General features: G+C 44.3%; 1 protein-coding gene across 1 annotated transcript in view; it reads right to left on the minus strand.

Moving 5' to 3' along the window:
- The window catches only part of LOC146557348 (NACHT, LRR and PYD domains-containing protein 3-like), a 193,094-nt gene that overhangs the window by 121,055 nt on the left and 54,029 nt on the right, over nucleotides 1-18,010 (minus strand). The window contains exons 4-5 of the mRNA XM_085248399.1: nucleotides 11,049-11,132; nucleotides 3,836-3,883 (exon numbers count right to left, since the gene is read on the minus strand). Coding sequence (XP_085104525.1) covers nucleotides 3,836-3,883; nucleotides 11,049-11,132 — 132 coding nt within the window. The remainder of the gene's footprint in view (nucleotides 1-3,835; nucleotides 3,884-11,048; nucleotides 11,133-18,010) is intronic.

The raw sequence follows: 18,010 nt of genomic DNA on the forward strand, positions 1-18,010 counted from the left end.
GCTCCGCTCCTCGCTCACCCGCCAGCCGTTCTACTCACCGGACCTTCAACCTCGCCATGGCACAGCGGCTCCACCTACCACCTCGGCTCAATGGAGGCTCCCGTGCCAGAGGCTCATCTGTTTACCCCGCCCGCTTCCTCTACCCGGAGAAAGCGGCACACACGCCACCGTAACATGGACTATTTCCAGCCACTCCCGGCGGTGAGTCCCAGTGACTGTTTGCCACCTTCCTCAGTTGACCCTTCACATGAGATAAATAATAGACGCCTCTCCGATTCATGGGGAACGTCCCTCTTGGACGACAATGTGGACTGGGTAGACTTTTTCTGCTCTGTTTCCCCAAAGACAGCTCAGTTAAAGACTGTAAATAGTGGTGGCAGAAAAATCAGAACAATCTCCAATAAACCTGCCAGTAACACACACACCGTCACTATTTCCACACCCAGTATTCAGCCATTTCCCACCAGCACAGGGGCCCGGTCTACGCCCACACCAGTGCCAGCTCCCAGGAGGAGGGCAGCTGCGACCCGGTCTACCTCCACACCCGCTTCTGTTTCTCAGGTGGGGGTGACTGGTGTCCAGCCACCTTCCGTGCCCGTCCCAGCGCCCAGGTTGAGGGCAACCAGAACCCTGGAGTTCCACAGGGTTCAGTGCTAGGACCAATTCTGTTTACATTATACATGCTTCCCTTAGGCAGTATCATTAGAAGACATAGCATACATTTTCACTGCTATGCAGATGACACCCAGCTCTATCTGTCCATGAAGCCAGATAACACACACCAATTAGTTAAACTGCAGGAATGTCTTAAAGACATAAAGACCTGGATGGCCGCTAACTTTCTGCTTCTTAATTCAGATAAAACTGAGGTTATTGTACTCGGCCCTGAAAATCTTAGAAATATGGTATCTAATCAGATTCTTACTCTGGATGGCATTACCTTGGCCTCCAGTAACGCGGTGAGGAACCTTGGAGTCATTTTTGACCAGGACATGTCCTTCAACGCACATATTAAACAAATATGTAAGACTGCTTTCTTCCATTTGCGCAACATCTCTAAAATTAGAAATATCCTGTCTCAGAGTGACGCTGAAAAACTAGTTCATGCATTTATTACTTCCAGGCTGGACTACTGTAATTCATTATTATCAGGATGTCCAAAAAACTCACTGAAAAGCCTTCAGCTAATCCAAAATGCTGCAGCAAGAGTCCTGACAGGGACTAGAAAGAGAGAGCATATTTCTCCTGTTTTGGCTTCCCTTCATTGGCTTCCTGTTAAATCCAGAATTGAATTCAAAATCCTGCTCCTCACATACAAGGTCTTAAATAATCAGGCCCCATCTTATCTTAATGACCTTGTAGTACCATATCACCCTATTAGAGCGCTCCGCTCTCGCTCTGCAGGCCTACTTGTTGTTCCTAGAGTATTTAAAAGTAGAATGGGAGGGAGAGCCTTCAGTTTTCAGGCCCCTCTTCTGTGGAACCAGCTTCCAGTTTGGATTCGGGAGACAGACACTATCTCTACTTTTAAGATTAGGCTTAAAACTTTCCTTTTTTCTAAAGCATATAGTTAGGGCTGGACCAGGTGACCCTGAATCCTCCCTTTGTTATGCTGCAATAGATGTAGGCTGCCGGGGGATTCCCATGATGCATTGAGTTTTTCCTTTCCAGTCACCTTTCTCACTCACTATGTATTAATAGACCTCTCTGCATTGAATCATATCTGTTATTAACCTCTGTCTCTCTTCCACAGCATGTCTTTATCCTGTCTTCCTTCTCTCACCCCAACCGGTCGCAGCAGATGGCCGCCCCTCCCTGAGCCTGGTTCTGCCGGAGGTTTCTTCCTGTTAAAAGGGAGTTTTTCCTTCCCACTGTCGCCAAAGTGCTTGCTCATAGGGGGTCATATGATTGTTGGGTTTTTCTCTGTATCTATGAAGCGCCTTGAGGCGACTTTTGTTGTGATTTGGCGCTATATAAATAAAATTGAATTGAATTGAATTGAACCCAGCTTGACCTCCCTGGAGGCTTGGAGGAGCTAACCGGTCCACCTGCTACTTCACCACTTCATCCACCTCCTGACCCAGCCTTTCACGCCCTCGCACTATCCCTAGTTAGATTAGCTGAACTGTCCCCTGCCCAGGCACCAGCCTTACGAGCCCAAGCCGTAATTTTATCTCCGTCACTAGCTCAATCTGTAGCTCAGCCAGCAGCCACGCCTGCCTCTGTTCCTCCCTTAGCATCTCCACTCCAGTCAGTTCCCTCACCTGCTGTTCAGCTTTCCCTCCAGTCAGTTCCCTCACCTCCTGTAGCTCAGTCTCCACCTGTCCTCCAGTCACCTGTAGTCCAGTCTCCACCTGTCCTCCACTCTTCTGTAGTCCAGTCTGCCGCCCAGTGCCCTGTAGTCCAGTCGCCTCCTGTTTCCCAGTCACCTGTCCACCATCCCGTCCAGTTCCCGGACCTGCAGCCACAGCACCCAGAGCCAGCTGTGAGCCTTCCTGCTTCTCAGCCAGGGGTTTCCGCACCCGCTGGCCCGGCCGCTCCTCAGCCAGGGGTTTCCGCACCCGCTGGCCCGGCCGCTCCTCAGCTAGGCGCCTCCGCGCCTACTGGCCCTGCCTGTCTCCAGCCAGAGGCCTCCGCGCCTACTGGCCCTGCCTGTCTCCAGCCAGAGGCCTCCGCGCCTACTGGCCCTGCCTGTCTCCAGCCAGAGGCCTCCGCGCCTGCATCGCCCGGCCCGGCCTCTGCCTCAGCTGCACCCACGCCCGGCCCGGCCTCTGCCTCAGCTGCACCCACGCCCGGCCCGGCCTCTGCCTCAGCTGCACCCACGCCCGGCCCGGCCTCAGCCTCAGAGCCTTCGTCTGCTGCAGCCTCAGAGCCTTCGTCTGCTGCAGCCTCAGCCTGTGCTTCGCCTGGTCCCGCCTCGACTGGTCCTGTGCCCACCGGGCCTCGGCCAGTACGCCTGACACTGGAGAGCCGCCGCCGCTGCCTTCCGCACGGCCGGCCCCCGGACCGCCATCGCCTGAGTGGCCGCCGTTGCCTTCCGCACGGCCGGCCCCCGGACCCTCTTCTCCTGAGTGGCCGCCGTCGCCTTCCGCACGGCCGGCCCCCCGAACTGCGTCCACGTCGCCGCCATCGCCTTCCGCACGGTCGGCCCCCGGACCAACGCTGTCATCGCCGCCGTCGCCTTCCGCACGGTCGGCCCCTGGACCAGCGCTGTCATCGCCGCCGTCGCCTTCCGCACGGTCGGCCCCCGAACCAGCGCTGTCGTCGTCGCCGTTGCCGTCCGCACGGTCGGCCCCCTGAACTGTCTCTGTGTGGACTCCGTCCCTCCGTCCTGGGCCCCCTCCGCCCGCCCTGTCCTGGTTTTTCGTTCTTTTGGCCGTCGGGTGCCGGCCTTTGTGGGGGGGGGGGTACTGTCAGGGTTTCTGGGTCTTTGACCCAGTATTCGTAGTTCATGTTCACTGTTTATATTCTGTCTGCTTCACCTCCTGTTTTATTGTGTTAGCCTTGGTCCATGTGCATTATGTTCCGTCCTCTTCCCGTTTATCATTAGGTCATTATGTTCAGCTGTGTACTCACCAGGTTCTAATCTCTCATCACTCAGCCTGTGTATTTATGTCCCTCAGTTCAACCAGTCCAATGTCTTGTCATTGATGTTATTGTGATGTTGTTCTCGCCGCCGTTAGGTTGTCCTCTGTTCAGTTCCGTCAGGTCAGCCGGTCAGTTGTCAGTCAGTCTTTCATTCATCCATTCAGTCAGTCGTCCAGCCGGCCAGCCGTTTCCTACTTCTGTTCTGTTTGTTCACTCCGTTGACAATAAAACACCAATCTTCACCTACCTGTGAGTCCAGCGTTTGGGTCCTCCTTCTTTCGTCCACGACCTCATCCTGACACAAAATAACAAAAAAAACCCAAAAAAGTATTACATTCTTTATGAATTAATAAACTAAAGCTGTTTTAATATTTTATTATATACACAATGTGTGAATGTGTGTGTGAATGGGTGGATGACTGGATGTGTAAAGCGCTTTGGGGTCCTTAGGGATTAGTAAAGCGCTATACAAATACAGGCCATTTACAATGCAAATGTGCTCATAACCAGTTGGCGCTCCGTGTTTGAGGTTCAAAAGCTTCGTCCAGGTATTCTCTGTACTGAATCTTGCAGGATAACATTGAGCACTTGAGGGTTCTTTTCTCTGTATGCTTACACACACATGGTAATGGTTAGAACAGTCTCTGGGTCAGGAAGTCAGAACAAGGTATCCTGAATTGGGCCTTAGAATCAGCAGAAGGATAATAGCAGATAGTCAAGGCTACGCAGGGTGTGTTTTTTTTGTTGTTGTTGTTGTTTGTGTGTGTGTGTGTGTTTGTCTGTGCCTTTCTGATTCAAAGTAAAGGAGCAGATAGGAGGTCGAGGGAGTGAGAGGAACTGAACGGGGAAGGATTCGTAGCAGACTGCCACATTCATGTTGGGAGACGATAGGCATAATAATGTTTGTCATTGTCACAGTATAAAAACTGTATGTCCATTTCAGGGTTTTTCTTTCTAGGAGGACAGATGGGTGCACTCACTGCAAGGTGCAGTCCTGTAACTTGTAACTTCAACTGCAAAGCAAATTCAATTTTTTTTAAAACTACAGATATTTCTTCTGAATTCCTTCTTTAAAAAAATGAACACGACACTACTTTCTCTAGCTTATCAGGGGAATCACAAAGGCATTCCCGACAACAAAAACTCTTTCATTCTTGAAGAAAGAAAAAACACAAATTGCCTTACTTTCAGAAAGTCATTTAAATGATTTGGAACACTCAAAACTAAAAAGAAGTTGGGCTGGCCAAGTTTTTTACTCATCCTATAATACAAAAAGTAGAGGAGTAGCCATCCTTATCCATCGTAATCTGCCTCTAACCATAGAAAAAGTCATAAAAGATAAGGAAGGACGCTACATTCTTATATGCGGTTTCTTATTTAGAGAATCTATCTCCATAGGATGTGTTTATGGTCCAAATTCAGAAGATGTTTTGTTTTCCCCCAATCTCTTAACCCATGTTTCAGCCATAGCTTCCCCATATTTGGTTTTGGGAGGTGACTTTAATTGTGTTCCTGATCCTAGGGTTGATAAATCTCCACCAGGGGGTGACTTGTCGCCAAAAAGCATTAGACTGATAGAGTTTTCTTCTGATCTAGAAATTTTTGATTCCTGGCGAGTAGCTCACCCCACAGATAGGGATTTCACTTTTTTTTCTTGCCCCCATCAGATTTTCTCAAGAATAGATTTGCGCCTGTCATCCAGGATGGTGTTGGATAGGATTGAAGAGTGCTCAATAAGTTCTTTTCCATTATCTGGTCATTCAGTAGTAAGTATAAATATTCACCCACCTTATTTTGAGCCATATTCCCGCCGATGGAGGACAAATCCTTATTTATTGAGTAACCCCCTATTTATTGAGTATATCACTAAAGAGTGGAATGTTTTTATGACCATTAATATAACGGAAGATGTAAGCCCATCTTTATTGTGGGAAACTGCAAAAGCCTATCTTAGGGGTAGTATTATCTCATACACCACAGCGCAGAAAAAGGCTTCAATGTAAGAACAACTCAATTTAGTGCACATAATACAAAAACTAGAAGTGCAGTTTAAAATCTCCAGGTCCAAAACTATACTTAAGAAGTTAGAAGTAGCCCGCTCAGCTTTAAATCAATTACTGACTAAAAGAGCAAAGGCAGCAATTTTCTTTGCTAAGCATAAATTATAAGAATCTGGGAACAAACCTGGCCGTCTCTTAGCAAAAATAGCAAAAGGCAGGACAGATACAAACGTCATACCATCACTGTTTGATAATAAACATGTCAAGCATTATAAAACAACGGATATCAATCAAATTATGAAGCAGTTCTATATGCACTTGTACTCATCAGAGTGTAGTAATACAGATGGGAAGATGTGGGAATTTCTAGAGAACGTGCCTGTTGTATCGTTATCAGAAAGTCACAGGAAAAAGTTAAAGAACCCTATGACAGAGGAGGAAGTGCGACTTGCTATTAACTCCCTTAACCTCCTAGGACCTGGCGTCCACATATGTGGACATCACACTTTGTGTTCTTTAGACCAAAATACTGAATTTTGCTCTACATGGGCCTAATATCCACTTACGAGGACATTATACTGCTACTGTTCTATCAAAATTTTAAACAAATATCCTCACATGTAGCTTTTATTTTTCTTCAAAACAAAAATAAGGTAAAAAAAAAAAAAAAACATCTGGCAATTCTTTGTTTTTACATTCATCTGGCCCCAATATGCCCAAATATCAAAGACAAATTAAAAATGTATGCCGTGGAGGAGTTCAGGTCTTAGGAGGTTAAAGGTGGAAAAGCACCAGGGCCTGATGGTTTCTGCCCAGAGTTTTATAAAAAACTAAGTCATCTTCTTGCAGGACCATTGTTCATTCTTAAAAGGACTGTTTTAAGAATGAACAATTGCCCTCAAAACTCAGACCGGCAAATATTTTGTTAATTTGAAAGAAAAATAAATCACCAGATAGGTGTGAATCGTACAGACCGATCAGCCTCATCAATGTCGATCCTAAATTACTCTCCAAGCTATTAGTGAGGAGGCTAGAGGGCATTCTCACACTGCTTATAAACCCTGATCAAACAGGCTTTATTCAAAATCATTTCTCGTCTAATATTTGTAGACTATTAAATATTATACAATACTCGAATCAGACAAATTATAAATGTTATATCTTTAGATGCCAAAAGGGCATTTGACAGAATCGAGTGGACATATTTATTTAATGTATTAGAAAGATTTGGCTTAGGTGAGGGTTTTATTGCATGGATTAAAACTATCTACAAACTTCCAGAAGCTTGGACAATCATGTACAATCATCAGCGTTTCCACTGCAAAGAGGTACGAGGCAAGGCTGTCCCCTCTCCTCTTTGCATTAGTACTTGAACCTCTAGCTGAGGCCATTCGCCAGCACCAAGATGTGCATGGTATAACAGTGGGTGGAACAAATCATAAGATAGCATTGTATGCTGACGATATTTTGCTGTTCTTATCAAAACCAGAACAATCAATACCAGCAATTATGTCCACTATACATGAGTTCAGCTCTTTCTCTGGTTACAGAATTAATTTTGGGAAATCAGAGGTCATGCCGCTGGGTGATCAGATTAACTCTTTGCCAGATATTTCTAACCCCTTTTAATTGTCCCCCAGCGGCTTTACATACCTTGGGCTAAACATTCCACCAGTTCTTAAAGATTTATGGAAACTGAACTTATCACCCGTTGTAATAAAAATTTAAAGAGATTTAGATAGATGGCAAAAATTGCCGCTTTCTCTTATGGGGCGCGTGAATTTAATCAAAATGAGTATTCTCCCGCGTTTATTATATCCCCTACAAATGCTGCCTTTACTGATCACCCAGAAAGTTTCTTGAGATATAAAAAAAGCCTTTTCAAAATTTATCTGGCGTGGCAAGAAACCTAGATTAAGGATCGGAACTTTACAACTGCCTATAGATAGGGGATGCTTAGGCTTACCAAATTTAATTTTTTATAATTGGGCATGTCATAGCGGTGTCTTATGGGAGTGGCTACATGCTTTTCTAAATTCTCACTCTCACCTAGACTCTTTGTCCACTTTACCTTATTCCCTTTGGAGTTTAGCTGTCTGTGACAAAAAACAATATTACAAATGGGGATTAAGAATAACCCAATCATTTATAATACAATAAGGGTCTGGAGGGAAATGCGTAGAAGGTTGGGTAGAGAAGATTGCACTTCATTCTTGACTCCTTTACTGAGAAACAAAGACTTCGTTCCAGGAATGTCTCGCAGTATGTTCGATAAGTGGCATAAAAATGGATTAAGGGTAATTGGCGATTTGTATCAAAACAACACACTGATGAACTTTGAGCAATTGCAGTCAAATTTTAATATTCCTAGTAGAGATGGCACGATACCACTTTTTTATGTCCAATACCGATACCGATATCGTAAATTTGGATATGTGCCGATACCGAAATGAATCTGATATAGTGTGTTTTATAATCAATAAAACGGCTTTTTTTAATATCTTGCTGCTTTTTTGTAAGTTTGTATACTCAAGTTTTAACAAAACAAAAACACTAAAGCTATTCTGTTACACCTGTATGCAAAAAATACACTGCACCCAAAATATTTCATAGTTCAGCAATACTGATCAAGCTAATAAACTTAAACCTACTCCGTCATCCCTATTCTGGTATTTTAAAGAGTAAGCAACCTAACCAATCTGGTTCTAAAACTCAGAGAAAGAAAAATAGGAAACCCTCCACCTCATTATGCTTAATCGGCGTAATCAACTTTAATTTGATGCAGTGTGAAAAAAAAATGCACAGAAATCAATTATTTTTCAAGAATAATTAAATAGATTCAACATCTTTCTTCAACAGAACTGCAGACTGCACAGATGGTTCCTTCCCAAAGGAAAAAGTACTATAGCTTACTAGGGTATATTTGACTATATAATTACTATATACAGTAATGGACTTCTATACATTTTACATCAGATTAAAACTTTGGGTGTAAGATTCGGATAATTTTTATTAAAAGCTAGACATTTTAAATCAGAATAAGAGAGAAAAGTATGTCTTTGTGCCCCCCTTTTCCCTGTTAATGCCCTATCGGGCCCCCTTGGCTAAACTTTGCTAGATCCACCCCTGCACAGTTACCAGCCGTCAGCTACGTAGAAAAAGATCCTGGTGTAGAAAGTAATATTAAATAAATTCTAACAACATCTTACCAAGCTTAAACGTGCTGCTGTTGTTCAGTCGCTGGTTTCCTGTTTCTGGCGCGAAGTGGGCGATAAACAAGCAAGAGAGACGGACTCGCGACAGAAAAGCCGATCAGCTGATCATTAATCAGTTTCACGATTGAAGTAGCAGCAGGAGGGGGAGGGGGAGAAGAGGCAGTCGCTCCATACATCGGTTGTTAAGCTTAATGCGGGAATGCTTTACAAACATTCAGAGATGAACTTACAGACTTTCTTTACTTCTCTCTGGGATAACTTCCTCAGAGATGAAATGCCAGATTGGTAGCGAGGCTACAAATACACACAGCCGCTCTATCACCTGACTCACACTGCTCCGACGTGCTACAGTTATGAGCCGACTTATGCCATGTCGCAAGTTTTGTGAGGTGCTTTTTTTGATATTTAATGGATCGGATTACATTTTTTATTCCTTGATATCCGATCAAGTAATTTACGTCAGATACCGATACTTAATATCGGATCGGTCCATCTCTAATTCCTAGAGACCACTTTTTTGGCTTTCTCCAGGTTCGTACCTTTGTTCATTCTAAAATTCCACAGTCTTCAGAACTAGTTATATATGATGATATTGAGACATTTCTTATTAAGCGAAAAGACAGAACTCATTTTATCTCAGCCTTTTATTCTCTCCTATATACTCTCAGTAGCAACACATTGAGTGCTATTCATAAATAGGAGAGAGATCTTAATAATCAATATACCGAAGAGGAGTGGAAAGGAGCCATTAACATGGGTAGTTCCACTTTTACTTGCAACCGCTTGCGAGAAACCCAATACAAATCATACATCGCCTTTACATAGCTCCTAATGTCTTGCATAAGATTGCACCTCATATTTCCCATTTTTGTAGTACATGTCAAAATAGAAACTGACACTTTTTTTCATTACATTTTGGGAATGTAAATTAATCAAAAGATTTTGGAGCTCCATATCTCAAGAACTAAGTAATATTTTTAACAATCTGCATCAAAGGGACCCTAGGTATTTTCTTCTTGGCCTACCCTCAAAAGAAGTAACATTAAATCACTTGCAGCGCAAATTATGTGACAAATTATTTCTGCTAGCTAGGAAATGTATTCTCATTAATTGGGTTAAGGATAAACCTCCCTCTGTGACTTTGCAGTAAAGAGAATTATTTAAAGTTATTCCTCACAAAAGAACTGCTGTCTGTGAAAGTTCTCAGTCATCCACGTCATCGTCTTCAAGCAACTTAAAGAAGTCCAGACGCTTTTCTTTGCAAGCTCCTTTGACAAAAGAACTGCTGCTATTTTAGGAGGAAATGAGGGTCTCTTTCTCAATGTTTGGTCCCCTTTGCTTTCTAATTTGCCAAATGATTTGTCCCAATTGTTGAGGGGGGGTTGTTCCGATTAAGATGTTCTCAGTTAATAAATATGTGAAAGAATGGCTCGCTCACAGGACCTCAGGGAACTCCAGTCTCGTACTGTCATAGGATGCAGTCAGTCAGCTGTTAGAGGGTTTCTAATAACGTGGAAAAGATCTAACAACAGAAGCTCATCCGTGAAGTGTTAGGCCACGTAAAATCAAAGACTGGGGTCAGCTGATGCCCAGTGCAGAGAGGTTGCCAGTTTTCTGCAGAGTCAATCACTACAGGCCTCCAAACTTCACGTGGCCTTCAGATTATCTTAAGAGCAGAGCCTCATCGAATGGGTTTCCGTGGCAACCAACTGCTCTTCCCTGGGTCTCTTTGTGACCTCTCAGACTGATTAACAGCTTACTCTGAAAGATCAGACACAAAGTGCCATGAAAATTAGAGACAGCAGCTCTGTTCTTTAAAGAACCCACTCAGTACATATTTTCCCCACAGATATGAGCATCATGGAGTGGTTCTTATATAGCGCTTTTCTATTCTATCTTCAGCACTCAAAGCCCATACCAAAACGTGTGCATTCACCCATTCACACCAGCACTTTGTTAACTGAGTGCTTTCTAACTAACATTCATACTCCGATGGATGCATTGGAGACCAACTTGGGGTTAGTGTCTTGCCCAAGGATATTTGGCATGCAGACTAAGGGGGGAGCCAGGAATCGAACCACCAACCTTCAGAACAGCAAATGACCAAGTATAATATTTCTATCTTTTAAGTTTCATCTTTTTTTTCTTTTTTTTTAAATGAATCTTTATAAAAACCTGAGGATTTTTCAGGTCATATTTATCCGGGAAAACAAACATCTGAAGGAGCTCATTACAGTTCTCTTACCTCTGTGGTCTAAGTTCCTTATTGAACGTTGAACATCGGTATCTGGGCCCACTATTGGATCCTGTAGACCGAGCATGCTGACTGCTGCAGACAAAAACATGTTTTATTCAATGAGTGATAAATTCTTTGCTGAAAGTCATTGAAGCAGCTCTGATGTCACATCAGTCTATGCATATTAAAACAAAATAACAAAAAAAAACCCCAAAAAAGTATTACATTCTTTATGAATTAATAAACTAAAGCTGTTTTAATATTTTATTATATACACAATGTGTGAATGTGTGTGTGAATGGGTGGATGACTGGATGTGTAAAGCGCTTTGGGGTCCTTAGGGATTAGTAAAGCGCTATACAAATACAGGCCATTTACAATGCAAATGTGCTCATAACCAGTTGGCGCTCCGTGTTTGAGGTTCAAAAGCTTCGTCCAGGTATTCTCTGTACTGAATCTTGCAGGATAACATTGAGCACTTGAGGGTTCTTTTCTCTGTATGCTTACACACACATGGTAATGGTTAGAACAGTCTCTGGGTCAGGAAGTCAGAACAAGGTATCCTGAATTGGGCCTTAGAATCAGCAGAAGGATAATAGCAGATAGTCAAGGCTACGCAGGGTGTGTTTTTTGTTGTTGTTGTTGTTTGTGTGTGTGTGTGTGTTTGTCTGTGCCTTTCTGATTCAAAGTAAAGGAGCAGATAGGAGGTCGAGGGAGTGAGAGGAACTGAACGGGGAAGGATTCGTAGCAGACTGCCACATTCATGTTGGGAGACGATAGGCATAATAATGTTTGTCATTGTCACAGTATAAAAACTGTATGTCCATTTCAGGGTTTTTCTTTCTAGGAGGACAGATGGGTGCACTCACTGCAAGGTGCAGTCCTGTAACTTGTAACTTCAACTGCAAAGCAAATTCAATTTTTTTTAAAACTACAGATATTTCTTCTGAATTCCTTCTTTAAAAAAATGAACACGACACTACTTTCTCTAGCTTATCAGGGGAATCACAAAGGCATTCCCGACAACAAAAACTCTTTCATTCTTGAAGAAAGAAAAAACACAAATTGCCTTACTTTCAGAAAGTCATTTAAATGATTTGGAACACTCAAAACTAAAAAGAAGTTGGGCTGGCCAAGTTTTTTACTCATCCTATAATACAAAAAGTAGAGGAGTAGCCATCCTTATCCATCGTAATCTGCCTCTAACCATAGAAAAAGTCATAAAAGATAAGGAAGGACGCTACATTCTTATATGTGGTTTCTTATTTAGAGAATCTATCTCCATAGGATGTGTTTATGGTCCAAATTCAGAAGATGTCTTGTTTTCCCCCAATCTCTTAACCCATGTTTCAGCCATAGCTTCCCCATATTTGGTTTTGGGAGGTGACTTTAATTGTGTTCCTGATCCTAGGGTTGATAAATCTCCACCAGGGGGTGACTTGTCGCCAAAAAGCATTAGACTGATAGAGTTTTCTTCTGATCTAGAAATTTTTGATTCCTGGCGAGTAGCTCACCCCACAGATAGGGATTTCACTTTTTTTTCTTGCCCCCATCAGATTTTCTCAAGAATAGATTTGCGCCTGTCATCCAGGATGGTGTTGGATAGGATGGAAGAGTGCTCAATAAGTTCTTTTCCATTATCTGGTCATTCAGTAGTAAGTATAAATATTCACCCACCTTATTTTGAGCCATATTCCCACCGATGGAGGACAAATCCTTATTTATTGAGTAACCCCCTATTTATTGAGTATATCACTAAAGAGTGGAATGTTTTTATGACCATTAATATAACGGAAGATGTAAGCCCATCTTTATTGTGGGAAACTGCAAAAGCCTATCTTAGGGGTAGTATTATCTCATACACCACAGCGCAGAAAAAGGCTTCAATGTAAGAACAACTCAATTTAGTGCACATAATACAAAAACTAGAAGTGCAGTTTAAAATCTCCAGGTCCAAAACTATACTTAAGAAGTAGCCCGCTCAGCTTTAAATCAATTACTGACTAAAAGAGCAAAGGCAGCAATTTTCTTTGCTAAGCATAAATTATAAGAATCTGGGAACAAACCTGGCCGTCTCTTAGCAAAAATAGCAAAAGGCAGGACAGATACAAACGTCATACCATCACTGTTTGATAATAAACATGTCAAGCATTATAAAACAACGGATATCAATCAAATTATGAAGCAGTTCTATATGCACTTGTACTCATCAGAGTGTAGTAATACAGATGGGAAGATGTGGGAATTTCTAGAGAACGTGCCTGTTGTATCGTTATCAGAAAGTCACAGGAAAAAGTTAAAGAACCCTATGACAGAGGAGGAAGTGCGACTTGCTATTAACTCCCTTAACCTCCTAGGACCTGGCGTCCACATATGTGGACATCACACTTTGTGTTCTTTAGACCAAAATACTGAATTTTGCTCTACATGGGCCTAATATCCACTTACGAGGACATTATACTGCTACTGTTCTATCAAAATTTTAAACAAATATCCTCAAATGTAGCTCTTATTTTTCTTCAAAACAAAAATAAGGTTAAAAAAAAAAAACAAACATCTGGCAATTCTTTGTTTTTACATTCATCTGGCCCCAATATGCCCAAATATCAAAGACAAATTAAAAATGTATGCCGTGGAGGAGTTCAGGTCTTAGGAGGTTAAAGGTGGAAAAGCACCAGGGCCTGATGGTTTCTGCCCAGAGTTTTATAAAAAACTAAGTCATCTTCTTGCAGGACCATTGTTCATTCTTAAAAGGACTGTTTTAAGAATGAACAATTGCCCTCAAAACTCAGACCGGCAAATATTTTGTTAATTTGAAAGAAAAATAAATCACCAGATAGGTGTGAATCGTACAGACCGATCAGCCTCATCAATGTCGATCCTAAATTACTCTCCAAGCTATTAGTAAGGAGGCTAGAGGGCATTCTCACACTGCTTATAAACCCTGATCAAACAGGCTTTATTCAAAATCATTTCTCGTCTAATATTTGTAGACTATTAAATATTATACAATACTCGAATCAGACAAATTATAAATGTTATATCTTTAGATGCCAAAAGGGCATTTGACAGAATCGAGTGGACATATTTATTTAATGTATTAGAAAGATTTGGCTTAGGTGAGGGTTTTATTGCATGGATTAAAACTATCTACAAACTTCCAGAAGCTTGGACAATCATGTACAATCATCAGCGTTTCCACTGCAAAGAGGTACGAGGCAAGGCTGTCCCCTCTCCTCTTTGCATTAGTACTTGAACCTCTAGCTGAGGCCATTCGCCAGCACCAAGATGTGCATGGTATAACAGTGGGTGGAACAAATCATAAGATAGCATTGTATGCTGACGATATTTTGCTGTTCTTATCAAAACCAGAACAATCAATACCAGCAATTATGTCCACTATACATGAGTTCAGCTCTTTCTCTGGTTACAGAATTAATTTTGGGAAATCAGAGGTCATGCCGCTGGGTGATCAGATTAACTCTTTGCCAGATATTTCTAACCCCTTTTAATTGTCCCCCAGCGGCTTTACATACCTTGGGCTAAACATTCCACCAGTTCTTAAAGATTTATGGAAACTGAACTTATCACCCGTTATAATAAAAATTTAAAGAGATTTAGATAGATGGCAAAAATTGCCGCTTTCTCTTATGGGGCGCGTGAATTTAATCAAAATGAGTATTCTCCCGCGTTTATTATATCCCCTACAAATGCTGCCTTTACTGATCACCCAGAAAGTTTCTTGAGATATAAAAAAAGCCTTTTCAAAATTTATCTGGCGTGGCAAGAAACCTAGATTAAGGATTGGAACTTTACAACTGCCTATAGATAGGGGATGCTTAGGCTTACCAAATTTAATTTTTTATAATTGGGCATGTCATAGCGGTGTCTTATGGGAGTGGCTACATGCTTTTCTAAATTCTCACTCTCACCTAGACTCTTTGTCCACTTTACCTTATTCCCTTTGGAGTTTAGCTGTCTGTGACAAAAAAACAATATTACAAATGGGGATTAAGAATAACCCAATCATTTATAATACAATAAGGGTCTGGAGGGAAATGCGTAGAAGGTTGGGTAGAGAAGATTGCACTTCATTCTTGACTCCTTTACTGAGAAACAAAGACTTCGTTCCAGGAATGTCTCGCAGTATGTTTGATAAGTGGCATAAAAATGGATTAAGGGTAATTGGCGATTTGTATCAAAACAACACACTGATGAACTTTGAGCAATTGCAGTCAAATTTTAATATTCCTAGTAGAGATGGCACGATACCACTTTTTTATGTCCAATACCGATACCGATATCGTAAATTTGGATATGTGCCGATACCGAAATGAATCTGATATAGTGTGTTTTATAATCAATAAAACGGCTTTTTTTAATATCTTGCTGCTTTTTTGTAAGTTTGTATACTCAAGTTTTCCATCCATCCATCCATCTTCAACCGCTTATCCGAGGCCGGGTTGCGGGGGCAGCAGCCTAAGCAAAGAGGCCCAGACCTCCCTCTCCCCAGCCACCTCCTCCAGCTTATCCGGGGGAATACCAAGGCGTTCCCAGGCCAGCCGAGAGATATAATCTCTCCAGCGTGTCCTGGGTCTTCCCCGGGGCCTCCTCCCGGTGGGACATGCCTGGAACACCTCACCCAGGAGGCGCCCAGGGGGCATCCTTGTCAGATGCCCGAACCACCTCAGCTGACTCCTTTCGATGTGGAGCAGCAGCGGCTCTACTCTGAGCCCCTCCCGGATGGCCGAACTTCTCACCCTATCTCTAAGGGAGAGGCCAGCCACCCTTCGGAGGAAGCTCATTTCCGCCGCTTGTATCCGCGATCTCGTTCTTTCGGTCACTACCCACAGCTCGTGGCCATAGGTGAGGGTAGGGACGTAGATCGACCGGTAAATTGAGAGCTTCGCTTTTACACTCAGCTCCCTCTTCACCACGACGGACCGGTGCAGCGTCCGCATTACAGCAGCTGCAGCCCCAATCCATCTGTCAATCTCCGGCTCCCTTCTCCCATCACTCGTGTACAAGACCCCGAGATACTTGAACTCCTCCACTTGGGGCAGGAACTCATCCCCGACCCGGAGAGGGCACTCCACCCTTTTCCGGCTGAGAACCATGGCCTCAGATTTGGAGGTGCTAATCCTCATTCCCGCTGCTTCACACTCGGCTGCGCACCGTTCCAGTGCGAGCTGGAGACCCTCACCTGATGAAGCCAACAGAACCACATCATCCGCAAAAATCAGAGATGAGATTCTGAGGCCACCAAAGCAAAAGCCCTCCGCCACTTGGCTGCGCCTAGGAATCCTGTCCATAAAAATTATGAACAGAACCGGAGACAAAGGGCAGCCCTGGCGGAGCCCATCACCCACCGGGAACGAGTCCGACTTATTGCCGGCAATGCGAACCAAGCTCCTGCAACGGTTGTATAGGGATCGAATGGCCCGTAGCAATGGGCCAGACACCCCATACTCCCGCAGCACCTCCCACAGGACACCCCGAGGGACACGGTCGAATGCCTTCCCCAAGTCCACAAAACACATGTAGACTGGTTGGGCAAACTCCCATGCGCCCTCAAGTACCCTCGAGAGGATAAAGAGCTGGTCCAGTGTTCCGCGACCAGGACGAAAACCGCATTGTTCCTCCTGTATCCGGGGTTCGACTAGCGGACGAACTCTCCTTTCCAGCACCCTGGCATAGACTTTCCCAGGGAGGCTGAGGAGTGTGATCCCCCTGTAGTTGGAGCACACCCTCCGGTCCCCCTTCTTAAAGATGGGGACCACCACCCCGGTCTGCCAGTCCACAGGTACTGCCCCTGATCTCCACGCAACATTGCAAAGGCGTGTCAACCAGGACAGCCCTACAACGTCCAGAGCCTTCAGGAACTCGGGGCGGACCTCGTCAACACCAGGGGCTCTGCCACCAAGGAGTTGTTTAACTGCCTCAGTGACCTCGCCCCCGGAAATTGGCGGGTCATTCCCCTCATCCCCAGACTCTGCTTCCTCCTCGGAAGACGTGTCAGTGGGATTAAGGAGGTCCTCGAAGTATTCCTTCCACCGCCTGACAATTTTCTCAGTCGACGTCAACAGCGCTCCACCAGCACTATACACAGTGCAGGTAGAGCACCGCTCTCCCCTCCTGAGACGCCTGACGGTTTGCCAGAATCTCTTCGAGGCAGTCCGAAAGTCTTTTTCCATGGCCTCTCCGAACTCCTCCCACACCCGAGTTTTTGCTTCAGCCACTGCCCGAGCCGCATTCCGCTTGGCCTGTCGATACCTGTCGGCTGCCTCCGGAGTCCCACAGGCTAACCAAGCCAGATAGGACTCCTTCTTCAGCCTGGTGGCTCCCTTCACCTCTGGTGTCCACCATTTGGTTCGGGGATTACCACCACGGCAGGCACCAACCACCCTGCGGCCGCAGCTCAATGCAGCAGCTTCGGCAATGGAGACGCTGAACATGGTCCATTCGGACTCAATGTCCCCAGTCTCCCTCGGAGTGCTGTTGAAGCTCTGCCGGAGGTGTGCGTTGAAGATCTCAGGGACTGGGGCCTCTGCTAGACGTTCCCAGCACACCCTCACTACGCGTTTAGGTGTACCAGGTCTGTCCAGTGTCCTCCCCCGCCACCTGATCCAACTCACCACCAGGTGGTGATCAGTTGACAGCTCAGCCCCTCTCTTTACCCGAGTGTCCAGAACATATGGTCGCAGGTCTGGTGATACGATTACAAAATCGATCATCGACCTACGGCCTAGAGCGTCCTGGTGCCACGTGCACTTATGGACACTCTTATGTTCGAACAGGGTGTTCGTTATGGACAAACTGTGATTAGCACAGAAGTCCAATAACAAAGCACCGCTCGGGTTCAGATCAGGGAGGCCGTTCCTCCCAATCACGCCCCTCCAGGTCTCGCTGTCGTTACCCACGTGAGCATTGAAGTCTCCCAGCAGGACAACAGAGTCTCCAGGTGGAGCACC

The sequence above is a fragment of the Mchenga conophoros genome, linkage group LG16, assembly GCF_057382185.1.
Source record: "Mchenga conophoros isolate Kocher_MC1m ecotype Shallow Benthic linkage group LG16, M_conophoros_male_GT1.1, whole genome shotgun sequence".
Taxonomy (NCBI): Eukaryota; Metazoa; Chordata; class Actinopteri; order Cichliformes; family Cichlidae; genus Mchenga; species Mchenga conophoros.